Genomic DNA, 26,927 nt, shown 5'->3' with positions numbered 1-26,927 from the left:
AAAGTTTATTCGATGGCGAGAGGTTAAGATGGGGCAAATCAGAAATTTTGTTTCCTATTTTGTGTTTTGCCAGAATTGGTATATAGGTACGTAGCGGGTGGTAACCTGGCCAACATAGTTTACTAAACGTAGGAGGAGTGGAGTGTTATAGAAGGTGGTTTTCACCAAATACTGTGGAAAAGGAAACTCTCATGTCTTCTGACACCAACGCATCATAGGGGGCCGATCTTTTCTTTTCACATTCTACCAGTAGTCATATCCTGGTCGCTCTTTTTAGGTATGATAGTTCCTCGGATAGTTCTGTGGAAAATTGTCAGAGGATTCACAGTAACTGTATCGCCATCGATTTTTAATAGTACTGCTACTTATTTGTGGCAAAGATTGGTTCATGTCACCAAATTTGCTGCCAACAAAACTTTTTTTTGGTCTCAATTTCAAGGAGTGCTATTTGGAAGCGATACCTGTTGGCAGTGAATTCAGAGATGAGAAAGGGGGATTTCCAGCAAACGATTCGTCCATTTCAAGTGCTGCAAACCACTTAGCAATTTTATGATTGTTGCAGTTATTTTCCGATGTAGCAATCGTCTGGGCCTTGTAATAATGGTTGCTCATAGTAATTATCCGGCAATAGAAGGTTTAAAACTGTACACGCTGAACCAGCTAACTAGGCCGTTAATTTGGTGGTGTTAGAAGGTGCCAAGATAAGTGATCTTTCCAAATAAACCAAGGATACAAAATGCATTGTTTGAGAGCTACGCCCCTAACAGTCCCAATCGTTTTTCAGTAATATCCTTTCGGATTGTATAAAAATATTTCTAAAATTCCTACCCCAAGATGGTCTGTCCCGAAATTTGGTATTGTAGCGAATACTCTAGAAATCCTGATAGATATCGAGGCGCCATGATTGGTCATCGGCGATAAGAAACTAAAGAGGATGACTCATTTTTTCCGGTAAATATGACGTGTTTGTTCTAGAACATTCGGGCGCGTTCGGGAGCATTCGAGAGCATTCTAAAAATATTGTTGTTTGCTATACTGGGTGTTATCTTTTCGAGCGATAAAACTCTTCACTACGTGATTCCGCATTATTTTCTGAGAAAAAAGTCTAATAAAAGTTTTCCTAGTCTTTTAGTAAACGTGATGAATGGTACAGTTTTGACATTATCATACACTTTCCAGGTTTTCTTCAGAAATTTCAAATGGAACGGTATAGATATTATATGATATTATTATCAAATAAGATGAAAAAGTGAAAACATCAGTGAAAACTGCGTTTTGATATTTGTTTCCTAAGCAGAGATTTGGCGAAAATACGCTAATTTACAAATTTAAATCTTTATATTCATCCAAGTGGGCTTTGAAACAAAAGAACACACAACAAGCGATAATTAAAATAATAATTAAAATTAACACTTAATATAAGTTTTTAAATTATGAGCGACAAATAAATTATTCAAATTTTAAATCAGAGAAATATAAGTTAAATAATTAATAATAACAATAATTATGACTAACAGAGTGACTAACGTAATGTTCAAAATGTCTACAATACGAAGTCTCTACCGAATATCTTTTTGCGTTGCAGTGTGTTTCTTTTGTTTCAAAGCCAACTTGGATGAATATTTATTTGTGAATGTGTATATTTTCACCATATCTCTGCTTAGGAAGCAGATATCAAAATGCGGTTTTCTCTTGGCCTCTTTTGTTAACCAAATATTTTTCCCCAAGCTTTGCAATTAGCGGTTCCATAGATATGGACTGTGACCTTTATTAATAGGACACTCCGTGCAAAAGTGTCAACGGTTTTTTCTATTTTATTCTATTTTAATTGTTGAAATCTCCTAAGATTATTCGACCATATGCTCGCTTCGGCAAAAAATTGGTCGCGAATGAAGACTAAATGCTTATTTGCGCATTTGCCCCCCTGTTTCTTTGTATTTGGTGATAGCACATTAAATTCTTTTTTCAAAAATATATAAATAAATACGAGTATATGCCGTTTATCTCGCCATTTATATACATTTTATTACTTTAAACCGAGTTTTAAACCACAGTAGGCTATGAAACAAAAGCTAATTAAAAAAAACGCATAGAAAACGAATATCGTTCATGGCGTGTTATATTTTTTTTACTATACATTCCGGCACAAAGGTAGTATTAATCAATACCTAGTCTCGAAATATGTGCCGCCAATGTTCTGCTAACTTCACGGACCCGAACTTTTACACAGTACAAGAATGAATCATAGCATAAGTGCAAGTTGTTTCACGCAAACCGTTACCTAAAAGTATATTCAGGCTTTCATTGATTAATTAAATCTGAAAATTTGCATACCAACATGGTTTTTCTTGATCTATCGAAAGTAAATATTATCATGGTCGTTTTACTTCCTGTTTTATCGGATGTCGATAGCAACTTTCTTATTTTAAATAGAACACCCTGTATTTTATTGCATTTTCGAAATCTATATGAAAATCTACGTCGTTTGATACCACATTTCCCGAGACATTTCCCTATACCTAGTATCAAAGGCTTTCAAGTTTTTCAAAATTTTTGACGTTTAACTATTATTCTTTTGAGCTATGACTCTCTTGACATCAATTTCAAAAAGTATTCCAAAATCGACAGTACTGACTTGATGCTACGTCACAATGGTTTAAATTTTGATCGTCCTTCTACAGGGTGTTTTAAAACTAATGGTCAACTTTATCAACTTCAAACCTTAAAAAGTTGATTTTTTCAAATGAGACGTGCTTTATTTTTTGCACTTTCAAATGTCGAAAAAAATTCTACATCGATAAATTATTACATTCCCTATACCTATCTATTATGCTTTCGATTTTATTTTAAATTTTCTATAAGATTTAGACCGTTATGTATAATTTTCTGAGGAGGCCTTGAAATAAAAGCGTTAGTAGATGAAGAAAACTACTGGTTTCAACTTGCCGGGGTGGTACGAACATTTTTGAAGACAGGTGGATTGTGACCAAAGGTCCGTGGCGTTGGCCTCCTAGATCTCCAGATATAACACCACTGACTGGGCTTTTATGTGTGGGATCATATAAAATCAAAGTTTACTTCCCACCAGTTGCTTCTCGTGAAACTGGAAGGTATGGAGAGAAGAGTGTTTGATGAAATGGATGCAGTAGACATTCGAGAGGCGACTATCGACGGCATTCGTCGGAGGATCTTATTATGTATTCAATAAAAAACGCTGGCCACAGAACGAAATCTCAATTGATGTTTCTTTTTATTTTGTCGTTTGTTATATTACCTGTTTCTGTTTATTATGTCATCTTTATTTAACCTTGTATTCACTAAGGTAAATAGGGTTATTTTCATTTTTAGTGATATAAAATACAGGGTGTTCTGTTTAAAATAAGAAAGTTGCTATCGACTTCCGATGAAACAGAAGTGAAACGATCATGATAATATTTTCTTTCGATAGATCATAGAATAATACTATGTTGCTATCGAGGTTGCTATGCAAATTTTGAGATTTAAAGGCAAAGCCTGAATACTTTTAGGTAACGGTTTGCGCGAAACATCCTGTATAGCTTTATTGCGTCGACAACATGGCGGTATACATACATGCTTAGATCATATATATTGATATTGTATGTGTATGAGTATGATCTAAGCATACCATTTTAAAGGTGATCTGAGCCATACAAAAGTCAATTTTATTTAGAACGAACCTCGGAACGAACGACTTACAGTAAAAACGCCTAGGCTGATATGCAACTCTTGCCTTCACTTTTCAGAATGTGACATTTAGGTACCAATATAATAATTTATTTTTCCAATCACATGTTAGTTACACATTTCTATATTTAGCTTCTTTTAAAATATCGGAGTAAGCCATTGAATTCATATAAGCTGTTACCTTAATTGCCATAGAAAACTGTCAACAATTTTGCAATAAACATGTTATGCGTGTGAAAAATCGTGCTATCCGAAAATTATATTATCTCTCTCAGAAGTAAATGAAAAATGTATGCCTATGCTGCTCCTACACTGTGAGTGTGTCACTTTTAATTTATACTCCACATGGAAACTATTAAATAATTCGCGAAAATTTATGGCAAACACAATTCTAACAATTATCACAACTCCATTTGTATTTACTTTATTAAATGAAAATGTAAACTCAAAATCGGTCGCGAGGTAATTTATGTGTTTGGAATTGGTAATTATCATAATTGCAGGGTATTATTTCATAGTGAGGTAAATTGCATCGATTTACCGCTTGCTTGTATTAGGGAAATGTGATTATTTCGATAGGAGAGAAAGTATAAAAAACGACATTATTTGCATTACTTGCAAACTACTTAATAATAGACTAGGTATTTTTGTAATGTCAGGCTTCGTTGTGAAAGTTGCTAGTTACGGCATTTTAAATTGGCAAAAGATCAATTTTTAATTACTTAGGCAGGTAGAGGTTATTAACATGCGTACTACGCAGTTCAGATACTGACCTAAGTTCTCAGAATAGACCGGAAGAGAGGATGATTTTTCTCTTTGAAGTAATTGAAATTAGAATTTGGAGCATTTTTTTTGTTTTCCTCATATGTCACTTAGATTTTCTCGGAATTAATTTAGCAGTGTGCTGTTAGAATCTAGTCCTCTCCGCAAATTCCAAAAAAAACAATATATAGATAGTAATGGCAGTCTTCTCCTTACGAGACTGCCCGGTTTAGGTGGGGAAAGAAAGCCCTGTGTATTAGGCAACCCCCACAACTCCTAAATTTGATGACGCGCGGTGGTGAGATGATTGGTTGGGTTTTTGGATGAACTCTTTCGATTTGTGTAGGTAATTTTTTTCTTAAAATTCTCATCCCAACTGATGCGAAGAAAATGGAATCTCGACGAAATTTGGTATCTGAAAGTTTTTCAACACGAAAGTAACAAATATATTTTTAGTTTTTGAAAATTGGGAATGAAATTTTTTTGTAGGACAACGAAATTTCTTGCACGCGGCTCTAAAAAAATTATTGGTTCATTGCAATTTTTTAAAATGTTTTTAAAAATTAAGTTTGAGTTTGAATTGTCGCGTGGAAAAATCCAGATAGGTACCTACCAAATGGCCTCGTTGAGTTATTACTCGGTTTAACTTTGCGGAACAACAGGTTGATAACCATGATGCGTTAATTACCAATTCCGAACACTTATAGATCGTTATTTAATTAAAATATTTTTAATAGATGGAACCAAAAATCGAAGTACAAACGCAACAGCCCATTTTACCGCATACAAACGGAAAACTACCCAAAGAAATAAAAAAATTAATGCGAAATAACAACCCACCTAGTGACGACAGTGATTTAGATGTTTCATTAACCCCTAGTGATAGTGATAGTACCACATTAACAATATTAAAAGACATAGTTAATGTACCCCCAGATGAAAATGATATTAACGGCGGTTTATATCAACATTACTTCATAAACCACATGAACAACTTACCGTCGCGCACGGTAGGAAATTCATTTGGTCGCCGCTTATCCCAGTGCCGCGAGGAAGATGAAGATGACGACAGAAAGGAGCAAAAAGACCAGAAGACGTCGACGTCGGAAGTGTCCTTAATTTCGGGCAGTGATAAAAGTTTGTCGGGATCGTCGTCTAGCGGTTCGAAAAGCTCGGTGATCGATACAATTACCGGACCTAGACACAAATTCGTGATAACAAAGACGAAACAGCCTTCGGAAGCGGCGAAGATCTTCGCCAGAAGAAAGGAGTATCGACAGTCGAATACCGTGCACGGGGATGATTTTAAGCGTCCTTCTATTTATTCTATGTTTAATAGAACTTCACCCTTACAAAGTCCGCATTATGATCGGAAGTTCTTCGACTCGTCGCTCATCGAGATGAAAAGTCCCACGTCGAGCACGTCAACTTTGGATTGCGGGAGTACTGAAGACATTTGGGTTCGGCGAGGATCAGTAAGTAGATATTTTTATGCCAATTTTTTCGATATCAAACACTCGTGGGAAGTTAGATAGCAAAGAATAAATTCCTTAGCTCTCGATAACACTAATAAAAGCTGTAGGTAATCCACCTGATCTCCTAATTTTTAATTCGTTTTTGGGTAAAATGTGTTGCTCAGTACGGTGAAATATTGCTAACTTCACACGAGCTTTCACACCACATTTTCTTGGTATCATTTGTATAGGTACCCACTTTTGTCGAAATGGCGCATTAACGTAAGAGATTAGGATGATAAATATCCAAAAAAAGGCCCAATAATAAACTGGCGAGATTTATGGGCCATTTTTTATTATAATTGCCCATATTTTAACACTAATTATTGTTATTTATTTTATCACTTGTATATCTCCGTTACAATCGCTATTCTTGTAAAAATTAATGAGGATATGATATGGTTTAGGAAATAATGCCACAGCTGCTTTGCTATGGTGTAGGTACATTTCCTATTGCCGCGTTCACGTTTAATTGGCGAAGCTATTGTAGCTACCCCAAAAAAATGGTGTTTGAGAGTCTTCACAGAGCAGATTCTGTAAGTTTGATTGTCTTTCTTTTGCATTTTCAATTTGCGTTTAAAGTCAACGTGTTGCTCTAGATTTATACGTTGTTGCTGTGTGGTTGTTTATTCGCGCACTTCAATGTCTGAGCATTAATTTTTTTTACATTTTTATTAATGTCACTATAGATGTACAGAATGCCCCATTTATACGGTGTAAAAAATAACTAATTTTTTAAATAGAACACCCTGTATAGTTTTAGTTGTTTCATGTCATTTGTGAACCTTTACATTCAAACCTATTCACTTTTTTGATTTTAAGAATTCAATAAATGCGTTTTATCCGTCCGCCGTTCGCCTGGATCCACTTCTGGCGTGTTGAAGTACTTTTAGGGGAATGGTCCTAGAGTCCTGGAAAAATAGATAGTGCCAGACGGACATCAAATTTCGCTGTCTTAAGGAGGGGGCCCATGAATTATTTCCTGAGATGCTGTTTTTGAAAGTAAAATATGCATAACTTTTACATGCGATAATAAGTTGGTCTCAGATTTTGCATACGCATGCCTTTAGTGGTGCTAAATAAAATAATAAAATAAATAAAATGGGGTGGGGGGGGGCGGGAGGTGAACACACCCTTCATGGTACTCCAATGAAAGGTCTCGACGAAAGGAATTTACTACTATTAACCACAGTCGTCCGCCTCGACCTCTTATCGTGATTGGATACAATTCCTTATATCTCAAGAACAGATTGTCGGATGAGAGTACTCATCAAGGGCGATTGGGCCGTCTGGAAGGAATATATCCATTGACGATATCAAAACACGGTTTGTCGGCGGACGTACTTTCAAAGTTTATCTTTTTTGAAACTCACCTTTTTCATTAATCTCTTTATTTTACTACCAAATTACATTTGCAGCAAATAATTTACCTTCGGGCATTCTTTTATGTTTTATTATCACGGCCTACTCTGGTGCGTAAACATGTACCTAATTATTTAATGAGTACGTACTTTTACGAAAAATATTGAATAACCTAAAAACTATGATGTTTAGAAACATGGCGTCCTTTATAATAATATTGAAGGAGAACACTAAAGACTATCAAATAGTAAAATAAAATAGTGGTAGGTCTCGTGGTAGGTCCACTTGAAAAAAAGATAGTAATGGGACTTTGAAATTCGGAAAATTTACTATTTGATTATGAACACCCTATATCTTTAAATCCAAATTTAAAAAATCGGAAAGGGCATACACCTAGATAGAACCTCGGATAAAACTGTTTATTTCTCGGTTTATTCTATATCCTTTTATCCGTTATAGTTTCTTGTAAAGAAGTTAAACAAACAAATTTTACTTTTTTTGGCTGCAGCTGGATTTCAAACGTTAATCCAAGGCACTGATCCGGGAAGCACTACTATGACTACTATGAGTCAAATACAGTAAGGGAGTGGTTTATAATCTAGCTGAGTTGTAAATAGGGATTAAAATATTCCTATACATCGTATATGTCGCTTCGTTGTTTGTTCATGTGTATACAATCCCTTTGCTTTACCCCAAATAAAGATTATTAACAATGGGTAATAGCATTAATTAAGTAGGAATTTGTTTATCAATGGCTGTAATCTCAAAGTGATGATTGTTTCAAAAAGATAGCGACCAACAATGTAAAAAAAAACAAAACAAAAAAGGCGTCGTTTTTGAAGTACTTTAGGCACTTCAATTTTACGTAAGTAGGTACAAACAGTTTATTTGTGTGATAAAGAATTACACCTACAGTAATATCTAACTACTTAAATTTTAATCATTATACTTACATAAAGGGAGTCCTAATAACAAGGGCAAATCGCGTATATTTTGTACTTGAGGATCTACCTAATTAATCAAATTAATTGAAATAATGTCAAGAAACAATTTGCTGCATTCTACAATGAAGAAAGTAAGATGGTGATGGTTTAATTCACGATGATTTAAATAGTTAAATACACAAACGTATTGCAAAAGAAATGTATGTATGTCCAGACTCCAGAGGTACGAATGAAAAATCAACATCGGAAATGCTAAAATAATACATATACATGCATACTCATTCACAGTCAAATCGTATGGCATTTTTTGTGTGTTTTTTAATCAACATCGATTAACAATTCCTTAATTTCATTATTTTTTGGTCTATTATTAACGAGCTCCCAGCGAGTTGATAATTTTGCGGTGTCTGTCCGTCTGTCCATCCGTTCGCACGATATCTCAAAAACGAATGGACCGATTACGATGAAATTTTGCAGGTGGATTCTTTATCAAATTTGTAGATCGGAGTTCATGGCACTGTGGTCCATAAAATAAGGAATGCCCTTTTGACATCTCCGTGAGTTATGAACAGAATTGCATGAAATTCAACATGCGTATAGCTTTAGCCATATAAAACGCGATTCTAAAAGTTGAGCCTAATCGATCGACATTCACAGTGCCCTTTTCGCATCTCGACCATTTATAAACCGAATTGCAAACTTTTTTATTTATGAAAGTATTTAAATGAAATTTGATACATAGGCACTTGGAATAAAGGAAAATCTAACACTAGTTTCAAAATTTGGATTTTCGCATGCGCAGTGCCAACTTTTTTATTTATGGAAGCATTGAAATGAAATTTGATGTCGAATTTGATACATATGCACTTGGAACAAAAGCAATTTCAAAATTTGATTTTGCAGTCATGCTATAGATAGCCATACCCAGGAGCTCGTTTGCTATATTTGTTTACACGTTTATTAAGTTTACAATAATTTACAATAATGTCCGTTATAATGCCTGCAAAAAAGATCGGAGGCGCTTCATTCCACGGAGGCTCGGGGTGCAACTTTTTCGCAAGTAAAAAACATCGTTTTTAAACAACATTTTTTTCTTTTCTTACTCTGAACCTCGTCTGGATGGCATAAAGTGTCGGAAATTGTTCATCTTTATGTTGGTTGTTCTGTTGACATACAAATCAACTAACCGAAGTGAGATAAACATTCAAATACAGATTTGAAATGGAACTTTTTGTTTGTACTGCGTTGCTAAAGACAGGGATTATCGCAATAATAGAGCAATTTTAATCTTTATGTAATCATCACCCTACACTTCAAAACATCAATTTGTTTGATTATGATACATAGTATATAAAATAGATACATAGTTTTCTGATAATATAATCGTAATCGTAAACAGATGGGACAAAAGAAAAAAAGGCTGATGTAAAGAGTTGTGCATCTGAAGCTCAAAGCAGTTTCCAGTATACAGTATGTCTAACTGTCCAAGATAAGAATGAATAGCATGAGGAAAACGGGAAGTTGCGGATTTTAGGGCTTAGTAAAATGATGATCAGTTCCGAAGATATTCGTAATAAACTGAAATTAACCGTATTCGTTTTTATTTTTTTCTGACCCTGTTTCAAAAGATATCAAGAACACACTTTTTAAGCTCTACAAGATGGTGCCCACATATTTTCACTGTCACGTTTCGTCTTGAGAATACATCATCAACTTTATATTTTTGTATGGACCGGAAAAAGTACATACCGAGATACATACCATATTGAGTAGCATTTTTTTATTACGACTACAACGATGTATATGACACAATATGATTCTTTATTTTGTCATTTAAAGGAACCAGACATTTTGTCAACGCCTACTACACCAAAATGTTCAAAATTGTTTATTATTTGTCAGAAAAAGGCTTGTTATTAAATGTTTAACATTTTGGTTGTATAGTAGGCGTTGACAAAATGTCAAAATATTTTATTGACGGCTCCTTTAAATGATGATGCCGATGAATATTTCCCGGCACTGGGTATCCAACGAGGTCTCCAACGTCGTAGTCATTAATAAAACTGGCACAATATACTTTCTAGGGCGAAGCGATTGGATTCTCTTCCATTTCGAGGTCGATAAATGGTATCACTTATCGATCTAGAAGGGGAAGGGGAACTACCCCACACGTCAAATGTTAAATGACGGATTTCACTAAAAGACTACGACATATACAAGGGCGACCAAATTGGACAAAGAATTATGATCATGGTCCTCCATTTGTAAATTTGAAATTTCTCGCCGGTTTGTGCTTTCTTTTGGATCAAGATCAGTTCTGACTGAAAATTTTGACTAATAAATGTAAACTGGACACGTGTTTTTTTCCATTTTCAAAACAAACAAATGCAGTGAGGTACAATAGGTAGCCGTTTGAACACAATTCAACATATAATGTATATTTATTAGCAGCTCGCGTAAAGTAGGTTGTAATTTAACGAATTTGCCTTGGACTTGATGTATAAACATGTGTGGGAAAATGTATGTACGGGTTCAAGTGCTATATTTGCACCTAAGACAGGAAATTATTTTAATTACGTAACCGGTTTGTCATGTTGATTAGTTTAACAAGATGTAAATGAAACCATTAATATTTTTATAGATCATAAGGGCGATGTTTACTGTCATTTTCCATCAATTCAATAAAATATAATCAATTTATGACGATCAGATTATTGATTAGGACGAGATAATAAGAACTGTTGTGGAACCATAAAGAAGAAAATAAGGAAATGTATATAATTGTGTTACTAATTCGATACTCTGCATCATTTTATAAGAAAGTTCCTCATTCTAAGTTTGATCCTTGGTAGAGTTACCAAAAATTAGAAAACATTCTCTATTTCTCTTCATGTGCCGTCTAAGTATCATTAATTATTTTTCTAAGTAGCTCTTCATTGGCAAAGGCAAACACCATAACATTATTAATGTCCCTTGGTGCCCTGGTGTAGGTTGTGATACATCAATTAGGAAAAAGAATGCAAAAAATTGCCGATCTGGTCTAATCTTAGAAAAGGTGATCCACGTTACGCCACTGGATTATACGTAGAAATATTTAAAACAAGCAGTTTTTACCTTTTTTTCTATATGTTACATGGGTAGTAAGATATGATAACATCCCAAAAAGTCAACCTGTATCTCTAAATCGAACAAATTCAGGATATTTACGTTTGTTAGTAGGTACACACTTAATTTTAGTTACATAATTTTATTTTATTTGTGAACAGTCACATTGTATTTTCTGGCCTTATACAATTCAATAAAAATTCGACGTTAATTCTCATACCTACGTTCACGTGCATACGATGGGTTACCAAAAATACGTTGTTTTTCAGCCTAGTAAAGAAATGTTATTTTTTTCGTTCTATACGTCGGCGTCTGTTTCATTTCAATAGGTAGGCTTGTTTTGTGGTCAATTAGTTCCCTGTCGTTTACAATACGACAGGAAATCCGCAACTATGTATCGCCTTCGATACGCGTGAAACATACTCAAAAGTAGCACATCAATTCCTATAATGGCAAAAACAATATATTCTTTTAGTTACACACATTGCGGCCTGTTTGCTTTCGTGCTGTTTGACAGTAGTTTAATAACAGTTTCTCTGGTTACTATAAAAAAAGTTGGATTTTAAAAAACGGGATTTTATTCTGCTACTCTGTATTCAAATTTGTTAAAAATAGAAATCCACATAAAGTTGCATCACCGCGATAATTTATCTAATTTACGTAGAAAACAATTTACCTCGCAATTTACACGATAAACGTTTTTCGTTAAAACCCTGTGAGCATGACGACAAATTTTCTCGATGAATAAACTATAACTCACTTTTATTTATAATGTCACCAGTCAATCTAGAAATTGGAGGGGTGGAGAGGGTGTTGTTCTTTAATGCTTATTTGCGAGCTTATTTGTTACACTATGGCCGTGTGCAGTTCAATTAGGATTCGTTGAGGGATTATACAGGGTGTGGTGTAGCCGAGGGTGTAGCATCTAAGATCCCGCAGATCCCAATTTCCTTTACCATACATCCACAATAATGTAGGAGCAAAATGGTGCACAATTACCGTCGCCATGTTTCTAAAATGTTTCTAGCCACCAAGCATGCTGTATTCCAGTGCGTATCAAACTTTTTATTTGTAATTGAACCCCTCATATTTTATGAAACAATTAGAAAGTGCTTGAAGAGTATGTAGGTACTTATTTTTTATGTGTCGTGTTATACCCTTAACTTTAACGATTTCGCTGTAATAACCATATTTCTTCAGAAATTAGCCATGCATATACTGATTCAGAAGTGTATCATGTCACTGCTACACGACCCCGATGACAGTTCCGAGAATGTTTCTCATCGATGCTCGGTGCACTTATTGCACTTATGTCAGATGTTCTTTTCTGACACAAGCTCTCAATTATTTCAACGTCAACGCCTACTTAATCAATATTTAAAACGGCTCTGCAAATCCATTTAAATCGAATTTTCTCTGGAACTACTGATCGGATTTGAAAAATAAAAGCAGTTCTGAAAACATAATGAACATTCTAACATTTACTACCCCTTACCATTTAAAAACTTTTGGGTGCAGTTCACCCCCTTTTTAGGATTAAAGTTATGTGTGTAGTATTAGGTACTTAATTTAGGTGCCCCCCTCAAAACTAAAATTGACGTGTTCGAGCGTTTCTGGCAAAACTGTCGTTAAGTTGGCAAAATTGGCATTGACTGTTTTCAGTGGGCCACCCTGTATAAGACGATGCGAATTTTGACATAACACAAATTTAGTATCAATATGACTTTAGAGACATGTCGCAGATGTGAGATGACATTTCAATTGTAAATTTAACTTATAAAAATGAATATGAGTGTTGTCTTCCGACATCCCAATTTTAGAGCTGTTTTTGGCGATTTGACCCCACGAATTGATACACATCGCGTCCATAAATGTTCGAATATCCAAAGTGAGTCGCTTAAAAATGTATTTGCGGAGGTATGGGCGAGTCGAGTATCCAGTTTACTAATCTCGTTAAGTGGGGTTGCAGTAAAATAAATCTTGGAGCGAGGTTTTGAGGAGGAACAGAAGGACCAGCACTCGTGTTTTTCGCAGTGAAGACATTTTACTTTTCATTAAAGTGGCTTACAGACATTGGAGACTTTACAAACGCCCTACAACTGCAACACGCTTTAAATTTAAACGGACTGCAGTCGTGCATATCGCGCATAAGATTATTCTGCATATAATTAGCGATCGATCTCATAAACTACTCCTAGTAGGCCATGCAATGAAACAAACACCACATGAAAGGGTTATCAGTCATCGTAGAGTTAGAGCTTGCATATCTACGACTATAGTTTCTGTAATTATAGATAGCAATCTTCACGAAGGAAATGCAAATTATGTAAGCTATATTAGGATGAATTAGGAGTGTTTTACTTACAAGGTTGTTGTAGAACACGATACTGGGATTCTCTTTCCTTTTAATTGCCATTTGTGAGAAATTTATTGTTATTTACTCGGTTATGTTATCAGTACTACATCAAACACGTTTTTACTTTATTGTGTAGTATTCGATAAACTTTTCTCGTTATTTTTATGCCAAATGAAAACAAAAAATAAATTAGGGGTGATGATGAATAATAATGAAAAAAAAGTATGTTTAATGACAATGCAGAAATTGAACAACATATACAAGGGAATGTTTGCAAGGTTCTTATGTCTCAAAACACACAGGACCTGATGGTGGAATCAAAAATATAAGATATCTAATTTCAGTGTAATCTTGATAAGCTTTTTGGAACGCACTACTGTGGCAAAGGAGTCGACAATGATGGCAACACATAATCCTACTAAAATAAATCAAAAGTTAAAAATCATTGTTTGTGGTCTAATTAAATACTAATTTTGACTATCAACATAAATTTCACACTCAAAGATGTTGTCACCGAATAAATTATTGCTGCATGAAGGAAGGGCAAGCGCGGATATCACCCAATTTTTTTCTCTATTGAATGACATAAAAACCCAATATGGCGTCCAATTAAAATAAGGAAGTTGATGTCAATGTCAATATCTCGAAAACCGCCATTTTGAAAATGTTTTTCTACACGCTTTGAATTTATCTAATCGAATCTTGAAACTTTCATAGCTCTTTTTGTTACTAAAATATTTGAACTTTTTAAAAATGGCGATTTTAACTTTTTCCAATTATCTACGAAACGATTAATTTTTTCCAAATATCGCATCGGAATATCCATCAGCATCAAAAACTACACAGCTTTGCCAATTTAATCGAATCTGTAAGTATGATAATAACAAAGATAGCCATGTTATCCTGCTCAATTTAAGGCACCCTGTGTATTTTTTATTTCTCCTATGAAATAAGTGAAAGAAATAAACAAGCTTTGGCCAATAAATTTTGCTGACACGCTCGTTCCCAAAGAAAGTAGTTTAACACGCCTGGTCCATATAAACTAATCTTAATCAAATACAAAATCACTGAAATATTCTAACATATTGAAGTGTAAAGAGCAAACTTGCTACTTTTCATTGTCACATACCTGCTAAACATTTATTTGTTACTGTTGTTTTTACGTACAGATGTTGCATAATTTGTTTAGATTGAAAATCATGTTTAATTTATGAGTTCGCTATGACGTATAATAACGATATTATAATGAAATTTTTTGTTGATTGGAATCCCAAGACCTGTATAATTTTATTTGCGTTTCAATTATATTATTGCCTGTGAACTATAAGCTGCGCGCATTATGGGATTTAATTTACATTTATATTATACTGGAACCTGGAAACTGAACTGCTGAAATTCCGGCGTGATATTATTTCGTTCAAATGTCTACATTTTACGGAAGAAATCCATACACATCGCTTTAAGGCGATTCTCACTTTCGTGCAAAGAACCGGCCGGGCAACGGCACGGCACATACTCGGCACGGGCAAAGTTTTTTGAGTTCAATTCACACTGCGACACGCTTGCCGCAGGTAAGCAGTTTCTACGTGAGTTTCAACTGTGGAAATGTTCGAAACTTCCACGTTAATTAAAATAGGTCTAATATTAGATGATTAAGAACAAGAAAGTACATATTGCAGAAAAATAAAAATACGTTTTTGTGTATATAAAATGCATAAGAAGTATCTTTTATGACCGAAATCATTCTCTCGGACACATTCAATCAGCATCTCATCTTGTTCCGCTGAAAAAGTGTTCCTTTGCTGACCCTTCAACCTTTCTTGTACTATGAAAACTGAACTAAAGTCGGTGACCTGCACAGATTGTATTCACACTTGTCGGAACGTGCACGGTACATGCCCGGCAAATATTGTTTCAGAAGAACACCGCGTGCAAAGGCCGTAGCTTGCCGAGTCGTTGCTCGCATAGTGTGAATTACACCCCAAAAAATTCATAAGATTCAATAATATAGATATTTTGCCGAGTCGATGCCTTGCCTGTGCCGAGTACGTGCCTTGCACGAAAGTGAGAATCGACCTTGTTGTAATAAATGCGGCGAATGTATCAGGTCTTCTCTGTTCTGGAACAAATAATTTATATTGCCGGCACTCGACAGACGTACATAGTACCGTTGAATGAAAAATGTTTCATTCATTGTAAGCTGTAAGTAACCTACAACCGCCCAACAATATTATTTCCGCCCAGTATATGTAGTTAAATTTGATTTGAAAAACAATCTCTCCAAGTTTTGACCCTCTATTCTAAATGCGTACCAATCGACTCTAGTTAACTTTATACATTATCTATGATGCAGTAATTGCAAGTAATTGGTAATAAATAACAAAGAGCGATTCAAAAAATTCAGCGTCATAGTTAGAAATACACTTGTCAGACGGACAGTCATTATCATTAGTTCCTTATCGTTAGATCATACTATGATCATAGAGAAATAGCCAATAGTAACAAAGGTAGGTACAGTTTCGTTTGTTAGCGATGCGCAATATACCTTTATTTCTATTAGCTATTCCTTAACGCTCTAATGACAGTGAACGTACGTAAGGAACGATCAGGTGAGCTACGGTAATTCATTAATCATTGCAGCCAAAGTTTACCTATGACAAATTATATTGTAAATTCGCTTTTGGCTTAACTATCGATGTATAGGTTCAATCGAGGGGTAAACCGCTGGTAATAATTTGTACACTTACTTCAGCTTACATCCCGTACTTCCGGAATTCGCCGTACTTCAGAGTAATTCACCGTACTTCAAAGTAATTCACCGTACTTCAATGTACTTCACCGTATTTCAAAGTAATTCACCGTACTTCAAAGTAATTCACCGTACTTCAAAGTAAGTCACCGTACTTCAATGTAATTCACACGTAATTCAGCGTACTTCAAGTTGTTTTCGTGCAATTTAACCTACTTATAACTATGTTAGTACATTTTAATTGTTCCAAATTTGGTATATTCTCGTAAACAGACATATACTATGTTTTTACGCAGCATACGTCTATATACTCGTTATTATACGAGTACTTGATTCCCTCGTTTTTTTCCAAATCAAGTACGAATGTTACTTTGTTATATGATTTTATATATTCGCTTTTACAAAATCCCATTATGTTTTAACCGTTGAGTGATAAATAGTAAGAGGCGCAACTATATGTAAAATTGCGAGTCAGGTTCCAGCTCGCATACAAATTTCAGTAAATTAATTTGACTTGCACCCATGTTGTGGGAGGGTGGTAAACGTGTGATTCTTATGCTTAAACGTCACGCATAAGAATCACACGTTTACCACCCTCCGTCCCTCCCTCAACATGGGTGCAAGTCATATTCATTTGTTGAAATTTGTATGCGAGCTGGAACCTGGAACGCAATTTTACATATAATTGCGCCTCTTAGCTTACTATTTATCACTCAACTCAAAGTCCTCGTGTGAGATCGAAGGGACTTCAGCGCATTTTTGTGTGGCAGATCAGTATTCTATTAGCCACTTTCGACTCAACCAACAATAACAGATCTTGTCGAAAGCTACTACATTCACTAACCGTTTCCCATTTTCCGCGTGCACCCGCAATTCGCTTTTAAAGTTAAAATCGCGTCGGGGGCTACCACATTCCCTTTGACGGTAGCCACTTCCGACGTCCCGTTCACCCACCCGCAATTCGCTTCTATTGGCGACACGAGAAAGAGAGACAGCGATTCGAGATTTACGAAACGTTAAACCGCGTGAGTTCGCAACGGAAGATAAAAGGCGCCCGAAGTCGACTACTTCTCGAAGACGCGCGCGCGCCTCGCAAAAGGTCGTTAATTTCGCCCCTAGGACAAAAAACAAAATTCCGCCACGCAGGAGTTGTGCGCGTTTACAACATCTTTCCGACGACACCAATTTGAAAAGAATCGGACCAAAACTGTAGTAGAAGATAGGAAAAAACTGAAAAACCTTCACGTTAGTATACTACGCTCGAGGATGACGCCCAGATGTCGCCAGCCCCACATCATGTAGCCATGTCCCTAAGGTTGACAAATTTCACGGCCTTGTAGATACACGTACACCCGTTGCCTTTCTACAAGAGTTCTTCTACGCGGCCACATTTGCAGCCAGCCAGCCAGCCAAAGTGAGATTAAAAGCTACTTTTTAGCGCATTTTTGCAAATTTATTTGTAAAAAGTAGCTTTTAATCTCACTTTGGCTGGCTGGCTGGCTGGCTGGCTGGCAGCAAATGTGGGCGCGTAGAAGAACTCTTGTAGAAAGGCAACGGGTGTACGTGTATCTACAGGGCCGTGAAATTTGTCAACCTTAGGGACATGGCTACATGATGTGGGGTTGGCGACATCTGGGCGTCATCCTCGAGCGTAGTATACTAACGTGAAGGTTTTTCAGTTTTTTCCTATCTTCTACTACAGTTTTGGTCCGATTCTTTTGAAATTGGTGTCGTCGGAAAGATGTTGTAAACGCGCACAACTCCTGCGTGGCGGAATTTTGTTTTTTGTCATAGGGGCGAAATTAACGACCTTTTGCGAGGCGCGCGCGCGCGTCTTCGAGAAGTAGTCAACTTCGGGCGCCTTTTACCTTCCGTTGCGAACTCACGCGGTTTAACGTTTCGTAAATCTCGAATCGCTGTCTCTCTTTCTCGTGTCGCCAATGGAAGTGAATAGCGAGTGAACGGGACGTCGGAAGTGGGTACCGTAAAAGAGAATGTGGTAGCCCGCGACACGATCTCACTGATGGTGGAGTCAAATGAATTGCGAGTGAACGGGACGTCGGAAGTGGGTACCGTAAAAGGGAATGTGGTAGCCCGCGACACGATCTCACTGATGGTGGAGTCAAATCTTCAATCGCGAATTGCGGGTGAACGGGACGTCGGAAGGGGGTACGTTCAAAGGAAATGTGGTAGCCCCCGACACGATCTTCCTGATGGTGGAGTCAAATCTTCAAACACGAATTGCGGGTAAACTGGACGTCGAAAGGGAGTACCGTCAAAGGGAATGTGGTAGCCCCCCACACGATCTTCCTGATGGTGGAGTCAAATCTTCAAAAATTGCGGGTTCGGAAACCGTCAAAGGGAATGTGGTAGCCCCCAACACGATCTTACGGGTGAAACGCGGAAAGTGGGAAGCGGTTAGTGAATGTAGTAGCCTTCGACAAGATCTGTTATTGATGGTTGAGTCGAAAGTGGCTAATAGAATACTGATCTGCCACACAAAAATGCGCTGAAGTCCCTTCGATCTCAAACGAGGACTTTGATAATTTTTACAAATAAATTTGCACCGAGATCAGCACATTGTCGCCCACGTTGTTGATAATGGTCGGCGGTCTCGGTCGACACAAAATTATTTCTTATAAAAACAACACTATTCAAAAAGGTCTCTTAGTGACACGTAATCTAAATGACAAGTCTTAAATTTGCCAAATAAGGGATTATGCTAAAAGCCGAAATGAAGCAACGGGCAAGTTGCAAAATCGTAAAGTCTTATTCTAACAAAGTGGTCTTTAAAATAGAACTGCGAAAAGATAATCCTATATGTTCTTAACTTAAAACTTAACGGTGCTACTCTCGATCAAAGATCATTGTAGTATGATGCAATTTTTTACATTGGAGTTAAAAAAATGACCAACGTAATTGTATTAAAAAAATATATGTTTTAGGTTCCTTTATTTCACCTTGCACTAGACAAAGATCGATTTTCGTAAAACATTTTTATTTATTGCATTAAATTGGAATAGAAATGTATTTCAGCGTACTTCTGTGAAATTCGCCGTACTTCAAAGTAATTCATTGTACTTCAGTGGAATTCAACGTACTTCAGCGTACTTCCACGTAATTCATCGTACTTCAGCGTACTTCTACGTAATTCATCGTACTTCATTGTACTTCAGCGTACTTCAAATTGCTTGTACACCTACTTCAAGCAGCGGTTTACCCCTCGGGTTCAATGCAATTAATCGGCGACCTACTCAATATATGGTAACGTTTTTCAACATTCGAATCGTTGTACAACATGATTAGAAAACGAACAGACTAAAAATCTCCTAATATTACCGCGTGTCCAAACTGTCAACTCACTTGGTCGTTACCTCGGTCGTTACATAGCCCCCTCCTTAGAACCTGTTTCGTCCCAAAACTCCCACATATCGGGCCTAGGATCATGAAGGAAACGACACGTTGCAGTTTTACAATATCAATTCAAGGGGAAGAAACAGCGCTTTCCTTCAATTGAAACCATCAAATCCACAGCCTAACTTTTCATATCATCGTGTACGTCTTCCTCCAATCCTGTAGGTTATTCCACATCACCTGATAATCCGATTTGTCAACAGATAGTGCTTTCGTCACTAGGTAATAAACGACACGTCCGTTATCCTGCAGTACTAATGCTTTGCCCGCACTTGGATTGTTCTTCTCTAGTTCTTCTACTCGCCCGAATTTTGAAACCCCGAAGCTATTCCTCCGGACATTCGAAGGTCGCTGGCTACGCAATGGGCTAGAGAGTATTCTGTTGATAATGTCTCCTTCCATCCTTCAATAATTCTCTCCCATTTTTTTAGAAATTTGTTCCGATATTTTCCAATTCAAAGGAGTACTCCGAGGGATTGATCCCTTTTTCAATCAGCGTTGCCGGCCCGTGTGGTGCAGTTCAGTTAACGCTGGACTGTGGTGCTAAGGGGTCCCTGGTTCGAATCCGGGTTCGGGAATGGATATTTGTAAATGTATAGTGGGTTGGGTTGGTAGAGCAGCCTTGGCTGAAACCCCGCCCACTCAAAAATAAAGGCAAAATAAAATAAAAAAATAAAAAATAAAAAAAATCGCTGTTGGAGAACACTCTTCACACCTGGGATCTTTCCTTAAATTCCTCAAATTGAACACGAAATTCGACAACCTTCAATTCCATTAATTTTGTCACTATTCTTGTTTCTCATTAAACCCCACACTTGACACCAATGTAACGTTTTTTTTCAGAATTCCTTATATAAAACACGACTTTATTAGAAAACGCGTAACACCCATGGACCATCGTGTGCAAAATATTTAACCTTTCAATATTCAATAAAATTTTACTGGCGGTTTGATTCTAAAGCTAAAAGAAAGTTTTTCACCAATGGGAGTCGAGCCTATCCCGCGAGACAAAATCGTCGATACAAGAAATATTTCTCCTTCTATGAGTCCCTTGTCATTTGAAGGTGATTGTCTCACTGATTAATCATCGTTGGCCCTTCTTCAAATAACAAAATAAAATCTCAATGCTGAACAAATCCCCAATATTCATGTTATTACTATGTGCAATGTGACATTAAATAGATACGAGCTAGACATTTACTTTTTATTTTATTTGGCTTTCCGAACTAATCCTTCTCATCTATAAACCACCTGTGGCAGGACGCTGAATTAATATTGTAGAAATCCATCTCGCCTCCAGGTCTCAAAATTATTGATTCTCTTTCGGGGGTGGAATAAAAGCTATCTATGTTTACTTCGTCGCCCTTGCAAACTTTCAGCGTAACTACTGCACGTGCATCCCTACTGCAAACGTGCGGCGATATAATCAATACCGCGCGCTTATAAAGAGCAATCTGTGAGGGTTTTCGAAAATTTTCCATCCCAAAAAAAAACATACGTCTATTTCAGATTTTCGTATGCGACCTCGATTTGCAGTTTACGCACAGCATTTGCCCACCGCTGATTTGGTATGGGGAAGTTAACGACCGACGTCATGGCGCCGAGGCGCTCCATACAATAAAATGTTAGTTGTACTATGAGCTGCCTCGAAGTTGACCGCTTTTTCGAAGTGTAGTAAGCGTGACTTGTGTTTCAATTTTGACGTGATAAACGTATTGTGAGTGATACACGAATCTATGTGACAAAAGCGGCGCTTGGTTTCGGTAGTGTGGTGCTTTATAGAGGAAATTAGACATTGATACGCGTTTTCATTGAAAACTAGCAAATGAAACTTACGGGTTTATCTTTGTCTATCGCGAGAAAATAATTTCGACAGTTGGCACTGCTCGTTGCGTGCCTTCGACCCTTCTTTTCTTGTTCTTCCCTTGCATGGACATCTGATTCATCACCATTACACTCTTGAGCACGCAAAATGCATTTTTAATTTGTTCTCCAGAGGTTTTGCATACAAATTAGATGCATTTTATTGATTTATCTTTGAGATAGATTGTAGTAGAACGAATTACCTACGTCTTGTAAAAAATAGTATCTGTTTACATTTTGATTGTATATGACGGAAAAAATGGAAAATGGTTTAGGCTCATTGGAATGCCAACATTTAATTTCTAAAAAGTAATACGTAGGGTCTTTCCAGTCTTCTATGGTTCTCGACCAACTTCGTTGAAACTTGGTGCGTGTCATGGGTGCCATTATCAAGTATGTACGTAACAAATTTCGTGGATTCTCTCCATTGTCGTTGTCCGGCCAAGACTTTCGGTGGAATTTTTTTACTTTCAATTTTCAAAAACTTTTCAGATTCGTGATTTTCATGTTCAAAAACCCCCAGGTATCACCACATTTCGTCGAAATCAGAATTTTTTTCGCAACCCCCATTTAAGGTGCGCCCTCTCGTGGTAGGAATTTTGCAAAAATTGCAAAATTAGAAAGCGCATATTCCAAAACCTATTCAAAGACGTGCCAACAGTTGTTCTAATTCGTATGGTTGCTGAGAAAAAAATTGAAGAAGAAATGTAAATTTCACCACTCGTTGAATGTGGCTCCCACACGAATCACGATGGACCCTCGGTTTATTTGGAAAAAGCGCTAGTTTTTTTCCCCTCTACCACCGATTTTTTACATACTTATATGCAACACCCTGTATATTCATTACTTATTATTTATTATTTATTACTTGATTAGAATGTAAAAATAATTAATATGCTTTGTGTAATCATAGGTTATTCTACATCGACGAACGCTCCTCCCACACCGCAACGGTGTATATAGACAAAATGTGAAAATATCTTGTCAATTTCAACATTTCCACACCACTAAAGTTTGGTATTCGTATTGCCTCCACACCTACATTTATTTTTTTCAAAATCAAATTTTTCATTAGTCTTCAAACAGCCAGATATTTCATTCGGTAGGGAACTCACAAAAGTACAAGCATGTTTTGGCATTTTGCAGTTGGACACAGTACTGCTAATTAATTAATGCGTGTATACATATTTTGTCTGGAACACTGAATACATTGTCCTGCAACAGTACGTCGTCCTTTTCTAGCTCATATCTCGTAAAAAATATAAAAAACTTTTGTGCACATGTCAGCTATAGATGGTTGCGCATTTATAGAATTTCGTCCCAATTTTAAGGTTGCGGTGTAAATATATAACTGATTTTGTTTAATAGAACACCCTATATATTTTTTAGCTGTTTCTACGTCATTTGTTAACCTCTACCTAACTCGAAATTTTCATCAATATTGCTATCTTATTAATTTTTCCCGATATCCCCATAAGCAAGAATCGTAGCAACAGTGTTTTTTAAAGTGAAAAAATAAATTTGAGCAATAATGTTAATCCGAGTAAAAGGCAACACTTTGATACGAAAAAATCGGATCTAGTGATACAGAATGTTCACTATAAAATGATAAATTTCCCGAATTTCAAAATGCCACTACCACTATTTTATTTCGCTATTCGATAGTCTTTTGTGTCTCTTCAATTTTTATAAGAGACATCTTGTGTCTAAATCTCGGTAGTGTTTAGGTCATTCAATGTTTTTAAGAAAAGTACCTACCTATTATTAATTACATCTTTATACACCGGAGTAGGCCGTGATAATAAAAAAACAAAATAATGCCCGAAAGTAAACAAATGCCACAAATTAATTATTTGCTGCTACTCCCTATTTCGTAGTAAAGTAAGATTAATTAAAAAGGTGAATTTCAAAAAAGATGAACTAGTCTTTTTCATTAGTCTTATTTTACTACGAAATAGGGAGTAGCAGCAAATCAATTTACGCGACACTTATTTACTTTCGGGCATTCTTTTGTTTTTAGCATTAGAAATGTTTATGGTTTTATTGGTTTCATATATGGGTATAAAGTTCCGAGTTTCGTTCAAGCAGAAAAGAAAACGGTCTCGCATCAAGTGACGATTGTACCCGAGATTGTACCGTTCTCGGCCGCGACCGGTAGGTTAAGGAAAAGTCGCGATGTTTCGATGTTTTTAATTAATCCCTTAAGGAGATATTGCCAAAAAATATTTTATAATTTCTCCTTTCTTATCGTCCCGTATTTATAGGGAACAATTGAGGTAAAAGTTGACTATCAAATGAAGTTGTCATACTGAAATTTAATCCTTTATTTCTATTATTATCTATGAATGAATTACAGGACTGAAGATTGATGATTAAATGGTATTAGGAAATAGTTATCGACCAGGATGAGACATTACAAAATTTTTGGCAATATCTCGTTAAGGGGTTAATCAAAAACATCGAAAGTTATTTTGTTCGATGCGTCTTTTAATGCTCTTCAAATAACCTAAATAGATTTTTCCTCTAAACTTCCTTTAAATTTACATGGGATTTCCTATGTCCCTCCTGTTGATGCAACACGCTGTATGTCTCAAAGTTTTGGTTACTGAGAACATTTTCTACCAAAATCCGACATTCCCGAGCTCAATTTTTCATCTTATTTTTTCTGTAAATGGCAAAAATAATAAAATTCGTGTTCGAAAAGAGATTTTGGCAACAGAATTGCCATATGTTTTATTTATTGTAATGTTGATGCGTCAAAGGATAACAAACGTTCACTCTAATGGTGGAAAATGGCCCAAACAGAAATCTTAAATGCCCTTATTCGCCCTTCGCGTGCGTTTATGCTTCTATCTTTTCCATCATAATAATATATATAGCCATATTGTTCATGGATTGAAAGTACGTGGAATTTAAATCTCTATACTTAACACAAAAATATATTTATTTAATTCTTGGTAGATTGTTCGACATTAAAAAAACTTCCTTTTTTTGTTTTGTTGTGTTTCTTTAGTTTTACATAATCTTGGTCGGCTTCATAGCTTAGCTGCATTGATTTCTGTTCGCCTGTCCGAGGGTGTTAGATCTCGCCGTTGAGACTTGATTGTATCTAAACTGCTGTTTTTTTTAAAATTTAATACAGGCTTTGGCACCCTGGACGAAAAATGTTTCGCTGTTTGCGAACCTTCACACTGGACCAACATCTTCAATGAGACATTTTTTCTCCGCAGACAGCATTATCAGGTTCTGGAATTTTTGAAATACTAAGATAGATCGCTCCAGATAAGATTCTTATAATCCCACGTTTCGTCATATTGAGGCAACAATCTCCAGGTTCATTTTTTTTATATTAAACTAATAAAATGAAGTAAATAACATCGTAAATAACGAAGAGAATTGATACGAAACCGTCAACTGTTATTCACTTATTCGGATTTTGGTCGTCATAAAAAAATGTAACAACATAGTTGGCAATGCACAAAAGAAACCATTCATTTGTATTTTTACCCGCCCAAATTTCACTAGGCATTAAATTAGATTGCCTATTGCGTCACATCCATTCGATTGTAAACAAACATGTTACGGGAGTGTAAGTGATTCAGAATTTCAAAATTTAGATACTCGTGCGTTATATATTAATGTTTGTATGACAATTTCGATTGGGAAGCACGCCAAACGTTAGATACTTTATTATCGTGTAATAATGGAGTTGTACAAATGGAATTGTAGTTTTCTCGAATGTTCGGTATTATCTAGGGTATTATTGAGATTTATAACATTTTTATTGTATGAACTTCACAAGAAGGAGAAAAATAGGTGTCAAAAACGTTTCCGTAGAAAAAGGCGGTTGAACTTGGTTCTACATTTCTATAATTTTGTTCTTCATGACTTAGATCCAATATTTTTCTTACGTCTTCTCGTGGTTCTTCATTCTCGAACGGATTTTCGCACAACTTGGTAAATTCTGCAACTCTGTTTTAGTAACTACAGCAATTTCTTCCAACTAACGAATGTTAAACAATAACTCAGACTACTTTGAATCAAAATATGACAAAATTCTGTAGTACTCATGGCATTTTTGGTATAGCTGCGTGACTGAGCCATAAGGTACTTAGTTTGTCTAAAAAATTTCTGTCACCTACGTCCGGGCCATAAGAAATTTGTCATTTTTTGACAGAAATTAACTGTGAACTTCAGAAAGATTTGCTACAAAAGTGATGGTTAATTAATTAGTGCTCAGTGTGTTAAACAATGACGTTTAAGGCTATTGACTTTCTTAAATGCTTCGATCATCGCCTATCGGACGAAAGCAATGGACTTTCATACGAAAAGAGGGTAGGTAAACAATTTTCATTTAGTTTAAGACTCCCGATATAGAAAGAATTTCAGAAACTGAATGTAGTTATTAGTTCTAATTTTAGTTGAGTTGACCGCAGACTTAATTTCCTCACAGTTTGTCCAAGATGTTAACGAATTGCTCATTCTTTACGAGGCCACTACCTACTACAAATGCGGACGTAGATCTTAATTTTACGTATAGGATTTTCCGGGGATTTATCAGATAATACGCGATCCTCCAGTCTTCCTAGAATGTTGATGTAATCGTATTGTCCATTCTTAAATGAAGTGAATTTTTCTGCAGCTGGGTTAGTAAGGTACGCAGCAACGCAACATTGAACCACATTGACTTGACATTTTACAAATTTTTGGTTTTATTTGTGATATCCTACTTTGATGAAGAGGGGTGATTTGGTGTTGACGTGGGTGAGTACTATTTATTACTTAAAAAGAGACCAAGGTGCGTCACCCTCGGCGTACCCCCACAGGATCAAACGCTTATGTATCAGAAGCATAAGTTGAATTTCCTTTGTTAAAAGTTTAGCACTCTGCAGTTGTGACTCTCAGACATTCAAGTGAGAAACATACGAATAGTAATTGATTTTTTTTCTAATAAATTGTACAATAATGATTTTTACGATTGTTAAAGTAATAGCATACTTACAATGGTCTATATTGTGTCCGCAATTAGTTTTAAAACAACCAAGTCCGACTCCGAGCTACGATCATGAAATTAATAGAAATTGTTAAGAAGGTACATTAATTAAGCGTAAAAAATTTGCGGAAAAAGCCCGAAATTTTCCATCTTAATAAAA

The 26,927-nt window shown here is 36.1% G+C and overlaps 1 protein-coding gene across 1 annotated transcript in view; it reads left to right on the top strand.

Annotated features, from left to right (window-relative positions):
• Nucleotides 1–5,204: 5,204 nt before the first annotated feature.
• Nucleotides 5,205–26,927, top strand: part of LOC116172529 (5'-AMP-activated protein kinase subunit gamma-2) — a gene marked incomplete at its 5' end in the record, with an annotated part of 243,750 nt that continues 222,027 nt past the window's right edge. Inside the window, 1 exon segment of the mRNA XM_031489763.1 lies at nucleotides 5,205–5,942. Coding sequence (XP_031345623.1) covers nucleotides 5,205–5,942 — 738 coding nt within the window.

Source organism: Photinus pyralis, unplaced genomic scaffold (genome assembly GCF_008802855.1).
Source record: "Photinus pyralis isolate 1611_PpyrPB1 unplaced genomic scaffold, Ppyr1.3 Ppyr1.4_LG5, whole genome shotgun sequence".
Lineage (NCBI taxonomy): Eukaryota > Metazoa > Arthropoda > Insecta > Coleoptera > Lampyridae > Photinus > Photinus pyralis.
The sequence above is the reverse complement of the archived record's forward strand: the minus strand, read 5'-3'. Positions and strand labels throughout refer to the sequence as shown.